This window comes from Nicotiana sylvestris, chromosome 11, assembly GCF_000393655.2.
Source record: "Nicotiana sylvestris chromosome 11, ASM39365v2, whole genome shotgun sequence".
NCBI classification, from domain to species: Eukaryota; Viridiplantae; Streptophyta; class Magnoliopsida; order Solanales; family Solanaceae; genus Nicotiana; species Nicotiana sylvestris.
In genome coordinates, this window is record NC_091067.1 from 111,326,322 (window position 1) to 111,334,704 (window position 8,383).

An 8,383-nucleotide genomic window follows, 5' to 3' on the forward strand; every position below is an offset into this window, starting at 1 on the left:
GGCACCTCAATTCCAATTCTAAAAGGGAATTCGAACAAAGTTTCGAGGACCATAAATTATTTTTATTGTCTAATATGGCACACCTCCAATTTACTTTTAAAAGAGTCAACATTGATTAAGTAAAAAGCCTCGAGGACTTCAAAGGGCCTTTTATGCCAAAGTTAAACTTACATTGCAGCCTAAGTGATTAAATGTCCACTTCCTTTTCAGATCTGGGCCCAAGAGAGCCCAATAACTCATTGCAAGTGTTATGAAAATACTGGTTTTAAATGACTTGAACTAGGCCCCAAAAGAGGGCCCGATTCGGAAACATGACGCAATAGCAAAGCAGGGACTCAGGATCGAGTTTCTGCAGCAACACGACCATCGCACAGACAAGGAATTAAATGATTCCAAATCGATGCTTTCAACATTAAAAGTTGCAGGAAAGGCACACTGTCATGCTAATTCAAATTCGGGCAGCAGGCTATTAACACATTGCACAGACTATTTCATCATTTAGTCCATATATTCGAATTTTCAACAAAGAGAGCAATTCTTAAAAGGACTTTATACATATGCTGAGTGTTGATTTCACATTAGCACACTTAAATAACCTCATGGTTTCAATTTGTTAAAATAAATATGAGAAGAACTAGACTAGGCCGGGACACTCCCAGCACAAAACCAAAATTGACGTCTCTTTGAAATTCCTCATTGAAACAGAATACTTACACGAACCAAAGAGAAATGTTGGACAACAAACTCCTGAAATTACTGTACTTCAAACCATAAGAAAGCAGGTTTTGAAAACTAAATGGAAAAACAGGATATGAACCAATTGTATTGGACCCAAAGGTTCGAATTAATGCCTTTGAACCATGGCCAAGCCTAATAGCTTCAATTAATCAACTGAAAACCTCACTCCCAAATTAAATAACACACTTAAAAGTCCAAACAGTCCTGAATCATTATATTCAAGCCAGTTCAAATCCAAATCATAAAACGAACTACAATATTAACGATATAAAACGACTACACGTGATGACTACACCAGAGAATACATGAAGAAATTATAGGGAAATCCAATAAGCATTTGACAAAGAAACATATAGCCACTTCAACTTGGTCGCATGACCTTCAGCTTTACATTTCATACACGATTCAGGGGTCAATACATACCTGGAATAGAAGAAAGGAATAAGAGAAACAAAGGTTAATCAACAGCAGCAATAGAGTCAGCCCAGAAATAGCAAAGAAGAGATATCAAATGTCATTTGAACCAATTTTGAAACTCCAGATTTGATTAGGACTCCAAACATAAAACTTAACCCAGAATTAGTTTGCAAGAACACATCCAAACTCTGACAGTTCTAAGCCTCAGAAAATGCTTCAGGACTCGAAAACTTCAGAAATCAAAGAAGAAAGGAAAAAGTCCAATGGAACAGTGAAAACTTTAGCCGTTTTTCTTTTTCAGGATTTTTTCTCCTCTTCCGGTCCCCCTCCTCTTGAGCCTCAAGTAACAATGCCTTTATAAACAAGTTACTAGGGCAGCAAATATCAGCTATGTTTTTTAGACCTTTCTTAGTTTTCCTTTTTGCTACTTAGTCCCTCAATTACTGACTTGCTTGCCAAGCAAGTATCTTTTGTAGCTTCTAAGAAGCTTCCTTATGAGTTACTTAATAGATTCCCCAAGTACATTACCCAAAACACCCTTAGTTACCCCTGAAATTTACTCTTAAGTCTCAGACGGGTTATGGGTCAAGTTGACCCTGGGTTGACCCATTAGGCCGAACCCTATTTTCTCTGGTCTTTGATTCAATCAACAATCAAATCCAGTCCATTGAAGCCCAAATAAAATTCAAACCCAAAAATGATTAGAGATTTAAAGTGAAACCAGAATAAAGGAAAAAAGAGATTTAAAATTAATCAGGTAAACGAAAAATCTGAAACCAAAAATGACTTAAATAAAAAGAACAACAATAAACAAAAAAGGTGATGGGAACCTACCGATTCAACCCTGGACTGGACTGACCCTCTCAATTACACCGCCGGATAATGTCAATCATCTGTTCTTTGTTAAGAACAGGCAAATGACATCATTTCGCGATGAAATTGGCCCTAAAACATCATGAGACAGGACCCTCAACCTTGCATGCGTAGTTTCAATGTTAGGCTTTTAGGGCTTAAACCTTTGATTTGATATTCGAACCACTCCTGAGGTGTTTGAAGGAAACTGAGATAGGATTTGGGAAGAGGGGTTCGTGGAGGTCCCGGGGTGTCATTTTGGTGAGGATCAGAGCCGACGCCACCACCGGAGAAAACAAGGGCGACGACTAGGGTTTCGGAGTTTTGAGGGATTCTGGTGGGTTTTGAAGGGAGCTGATGGTGGATTCATGATGAGGAAGGGGAGAGGGAGCTTTGGTGTGAGTTTTGGGGCATTTGGTGGCCGGCCGCCGTCGTGGGTGATTTCCGGCGGGCGGCAGGCGGTGGTTTAGGGCGGGGCTAACAGGGGGTTTCTGATAGAGGAAATGAAAGAGGTGAGATGGGGGGTGCGAGATTCAGACAGTTAAATAATAAACCCCACCCCACTTCCCCACCGTCGGATTAGATTAATCTCGACGATTCTGATTGATTCGAGCTAGGACGGTGTCGTTTGAGGAGGAGGGAAAATTGGACCGGGTTGGACGCGGGTTTGGGCTGGGTAAAGGGTATTTTGGACGGGTGTCTAGTGCAGGAGGTTTGGGCTTGGGGTAAATTTGGCCCAGAACTGAATTTGTTCTTATTCCCTTTTCCTCATTTTCATTTTTTATTTTTTCTTCTAATTTCTTTTAAATTGAGATTGAAAATTAAACATAAAACCTAAATTAATTCCTAATCAAATTATCCTATCGAATTAAGTTAACTAACTCTAAATAATAATTACCACAACTAATTAAATACCAAATTAAAGAAAACCTCCAAAATTCGAGACTAAAATTAAAAATGCAAAAATAAGTTATTTTTGTGATTTTTCCATTTTTATAAAACAACTAATTTGTCAATTAATCCTAAAATGTAAAATTAGATCTTAAATGCAAATGCAACTTATTTTTGTATTTTTCATTAATTAAATAAAATAAACATGCACAGACAAATGCAAATAATACCAAACAAAAATCTACGAAATTGCAAATACTGAAAGAAATTATTTTGTTTTGAATTTATGGGAACAATTCATATAGGGCAAAAATCACGTGCTCACAAGTGACTTATTAAATGAAGAACATATGAGTTGTCAATTAGCTTGCCAAGAGGGTTTCGAGATTGAAGAGAAAATTTGTATCAAGTTTGACAATTATGAAAAAGGAGAACAATTAGTTCATAGAACACTGCATCAACTTTGATAAAAATATAATAAAGAAAAATAAGCGAAGTATAGCTCATATCCAAATATCAATTGAAGAAGGGGGAAAATGGCATGGCAATATTCATGAAGCTCTAGCGAAAAGAGAAGATTACAAACAAGTTATTTTGTGACTAAATGATTTTTTTATTAGAAAGGTTGTTATTATGTTCATTGCGTTGACAATTGAAATTTAAGAAAAATGTCTAATGTACCTTAATAAGATATTTCACAAGTTTGATGAGTAATATATTTAAGATTTTATCCGTGCATCGCACGGGTACTAATACTAATAGTTCTTAAAAGAAATTTCTTATTTGATGTCAAAAATTGTTTTATTCATCACGAATACAATTAGAATGCCATTAGGATGTCACGTAATTATGGAAACTATGAACGTCTACAACTTTTGTACTAACATACCAAATAATTGACTTTTTAAACATTTAGTTAAGGTAAAATTTTAATCAATTTTAAAGTCCTAATTAATAACCAATTTAATTTTCATGTCCTAAATATTAGGAAATGCTTAATTGACTATTTTATCTAGGTTAGGGTAAAAAAGACGAACTATATTTTGCTAAGAGCTTTCGTGTTTTTAATATAGTATAGATAGATAGATAAATTTGATTTTTGAAGCTCTCATGGTATTCCGATGTTTAAATTAAAGGTTGAGTTATATTAGGAAAATAAGATTTAAAACTTCAAACTAAAATACATTAGAAAGATAGATAATACATCTTGCTTAAAGAAAATTCGTTCTATTGTATTTTTTTCTTCATTTTTTGGCCATATATAAATAACACAAAAACATGCTTGGTGTTGCAAGAAAAGATAGAGCTAGAAGTTTTCAAAAGAGAAAGTGAAGAATTCCAGCTTTCTCTGTCCTACATGCCATGAAACTTTCGTCTTTTCCCATGGCGGCACATTCTTCTTGTTTTCAAACGCCCAACTCTTTGGGAGTTTCTTGTTCCTCACTTTCTTTTCTTGGGCGGGTGGGTGGATCAGGTGGTGGAGGACATTCTTTTTTCTTTGTCAATTGCTTGTTGAAATGATATACTATTTTCACCGTTTCAATTTATGTGTCTTACTCGTTTAATTTTTTGTTTTTTCAGTCTTATGAGCCGAGGGTCTATTGGAAACAATCTATCTAATTTCTCAAGGTAGGGATAAAGACTGTGTACACATTACTCTCCCCAAACCTCGCATGTGAATTTTCACTGGATTTCTTGTTTTTTGTTTGTTAAAATATCACATTTCCACACGTAGTAATTTTTTAATTCCAAACATTTCATTATAAAAGTGACAATATCATATTTAAAATCAAAATTTCAAATGTTGTTTTTGATATGTTACACACACTTTTACAACCTTAAATCCGTGTATAGTCAAAGTAAGGCATATATAAAATAAAAACAGAGAAGGATATGTGATACAAGTTTTAATTTCCTTGTGCGGCGTCTAGCACTCAACTCATTCACCCACATCAATGTGTAATTTGACCCCTTGAGAACACTTCATTGATTTATCACTAGAGGTGGACCATATTTTCCAGAGTTTAGTTTGCCATAAACTGTATGGAGAATGTGAAAAGAAAAGGAAAAAGGAAAGAATAAATGCAGAATTTTAAAACATAGTCTGGTAGTAGGTGTTGGAAAATTTAATTTTGGGCTACCTAAAAGTTAGCTATTCACATTTCCCTATTCAAGCTACCTCAATAATAAGTACTACTACTTCTTCTTTATATCTCTGACCCTGCTTATACTTCATTGCTCACACATTTCTAACACCACCAAAATCAATGGCCTCAACAACCAAAATTACCGGCGCCATTGCCACCACATTTCTCCTATTTTCAATTCTAGTTTCGTCCGGCGAAGCACAAATATCACCGATGGGAGCGGTCTCAGGGCCATCGATGGCGATGGCCCCGGCCGCCCCGAGCCCCGGGTTGGATTGCTTGTCAGTGTTGGTGAACATGTCAAGTTGCCTAACATTTGTAGAACAAGGAAGCAACTTGACTAAGCCAGATAAAGAGTGTTGCCCTGAACTTGCTGGATTAGTGGATAGTAACCCAATTTGCTTGTGTCAGTTGCTTGGTGATCCTGATAAACTTGGTGTCCAGATTGATATTAGTAGGGCTCTTAAACTTCCTAATATTTGCAGTGTAGAAACTCCACCAGTTAGCACTTGCGCAGGTAACCCTTCTTTTTCTCTAATACGATACTTTGATTATTACCCTTTTTTTTACAGAGGAAACGAATAAAATTTTCTTCGAGAGTTATGGATAGTAAAGGTAAATTTCAGATATAGTTTGTTGTTTAAAATTGTTGTCAAAAAACTGTATACAGAACAAAACTTGATCTAATCTTCCTCTTAAACAACTTGCGAGACGAAAATTACACTGTATAGCTACTTCAAAAAATAATAAATGATAATATATATTGTATATTAATGTATAATTTGTATATTTGACTAGTAGACGTAATTATTTTTGGTCGCCTGGCCAAATATGTAACTTACCCTTTTCCTTTTAAATTTTTTGGGGACGACAGATCGGAGGCCTACCTAAGAGAATATTAGGAAATTAGATTATGGTCAGTATGCAACTTTATACTTGTAGGATATTGTAAGAAAACAATTTGTTTGACCCTGTTTATGACTTAACTTTTCTGTTTATGACTTAAATTTGTTGGAGATTTCAAGGGATTTGCATGTGAGGAAACTTTGTTTTCAAATTAGGAAAGAAAATGACATAATGGCATTGATGAAGTAATTATATTTTAATTAATGCTAATATTCTTGAAACGAAAATTAAGTGAGGAGAAAGATTCAAGAACAAATAAATAATTAAACTTGAATTCTTAAGAGACAGGGCAACTTTTTTAGAAGTGGAAAAAAATATCTTCTTTTCAAAAGCATTTTTTTTGAAACACTTTTAAAAAAAATATACTTGAAAATAATTTTTAAAAGTTTGACCAAGCATTAAATGCGGGTCAAATGTATTTTTCACATTATTAATTAAATACAAATTGGCAAAAATAATTTGAGAAAAATACTTTTCAAAACAAGTAAATTTTATATTTTTGACCAAATAAACTATTGGTGTAGTGCGAGCGGGGAGAATGTGGCCCAATTAATGGTCTTCATTATAGTCCGCTGGTTCACAACTTCCAACCAGATTGGCAGGCTCATCGAAAAACCAATAAATGCACCATTTCTTCCTATCTTATTTCTTTGCGTCCAAAAATTACATTGTAAAATTTTCTATAAGATTATAATGTGAGGTCTATCCGTAGGTAATAAGTTACATCAATCACGATTAAATAGTATTAACCATGTACTCATAATTAAGTGAAAACTGCATACATAATTTCTTTATTTATTAAGCTCTTATGTGATATCTCTTATAGATAATATTATTATATAGCAGTGCTGTGTAATATTAGTTTTATGTATTGATTGAGACATTCACCAAAACATTTATAACACCCATACAGTGAGACTTCAAATATAGAAACCGAAACAATATACTACGTAACTTTTGTTTTCTTTTTAGTTATTAGGATGTGATAAACTGTTGTCTATCTGCAAACTGCATAATAAAAAAACTAATATTCTATAAACTTCCTTTTGTTTCCCCCCAAATTTTGGGTTATATATATATATATATATATATCTTGAAATTCAAGCTAAAAAAAGAATTTGCTCCAACTTGGAGGTTGGATCTGACGGATTATTTTTAAATTTTTGTTTTTGCTTTTCAGCTTTAGGTATTCCAGTTGCAGCTCCAACAACAAGTGATGAATTAGCTCCTGCTCTTTCACCTGGTAAAGTTATTTATCTATTTGTGCTTAAATAATTTAATATTTACCTTTTTCTCTAAAAGGTAATTCAACAACCACAGAAAGATAGCTTTAAAAGAAACATTTTAAAATACGTAAACGAAAATTTACAACATTTAAAGTTTACATAGTTCTTTTTTACCCAATATTAGAAAGTGATTTTGTATCATGCATATTTTTTTATTATGTCACCTAAAATATAATCACGGAAAATCGTCCGTACAAAGTGGGATTAATAACCTAAAAATCAAGATAGTTTTTTCTTACCACAAATTAAAATACACTGATAATGCAAAAATACCAACTTTCTAACCTTTTTTACAGCAAATTAAAATACACTGATAGTGTAAATATACCATTTTTCTAACCCTTTCTCTCTTTCCACAGGAGGATTGGCCTCAAGCCCTACAACTGAGAACAACGATAAAAATGCAGCTCAAACCATGTCATTCTCCAAGATGAACATCGTTCTTGGCTTTGGAATTATGTTTTTCACAACTATTTTCTGATTCGACTACAATTCTTTCTTGGAATTGACCCTTTGAATTCTTGGTAGATACTAAAATTTGGATCATTCTTAGAGGACACCAATAAACTCTTAGAGAGTTTCTATTTTGTAATTTCTCATTATCTTTTTCACGTTCAAATCATTCTTGATTTCTAGTGACATCGATGATATTTGCATATTGTTATTCTGTAATGTTTTACTACGACTTTTGTTTTACATTAAATTGTTATTTGTTGAGAAATTGAGACTGCCACTTGTTTGCCTTTGGGTTCTACAAAGTTGCAATCTGTGGTAATATTCTTCAGTTTGGATAACGATGCACATAACATTGTAGCTCACGACTCAGCTAAAAGTTGCTTCTTTTCAGCAGATTTCGTTCATCAAATTCTTGATGCATTTTTTCAAGCCACAACTATCGAAGAACTGTGATGGTAGAGTAATTTTAATAGACTCTCTACCATAAATCTATGAACAAGAATTTGTTTTTCAATTTTTTTATCCTTAACAAGAACATATATAACCACACATATAGCTATGACTTTTTCTAAAATACAAGTTATTGTTATAAATAGAATTCTATTTATGGTGAATATCTATATTTAGAGAGATTCTAGGGTTTATTACTTGGTGGCTAAGTCACTCTCTCCCTATAAATAGAGGGTTCTA

The 8,383-nt window shown here is 33.7% G+C and overlaps 1 protein-coding gene across 1 annotated transcript; it reads left to right on the top strand.

Annotated features, from left to right (window-relative positions):
* Nucleotides 1-4,827: 4,827 nt before the first annotated feature.
* LOC104245400 (non-specific lipid transfer protein GPI-anchored 2-like) lies at nucleotides 4,828-7,958 on the top strand. The gene is made up of 3 exons (XM_009801003.2): nucleotides 4,828-5,562; nucleotides 7,132-7,194; nucleotides 7,597-7,958. The coding sequence occupies exons 1-3, from the start codon at nucleotides 5,166-5,168 to the stop codon at nucleotides 7,716-7,718; spliced, it is 582 nt and encodes a 193-aa protein (XP_009799305.1). The 5' UTR covers nucleotides 4,828-5,165; the 3' UTR covers nucleotides 7,719-7,958.
* The last annotated feature ends 425 nt before the right edge of the window (nucleotides 7,959-8,383 follow it).

What these genes read in the sequence shown, in the direction of transcription:
- LOC104245400 (XM_009801003.2), top strand. Translation starts at nt 5,166, where the DNA reads ATGGCCTCAACAACCAAAATTACCGGCGCCATTGCCACCACATTTCTC. An exon ending in ACCAGTTAGCACTTGCGCAG is followed by an intron (nt 5,563 to 7,131) that starts GTAACCCTTCTT and finishes TTTGCTTTTCAG; the next exon opens with CTTTAGGTATTCCAGTTGCA. An exon ending in AGCTCCTGCTCTTTCACCTG is followed by an intron (nt 7,195 to 7,596) that starts GTAAAGTTATTT and finishes CTCTTTCCACAG; the next exon opens with GAGGATTGGCCTCAAGCCCT.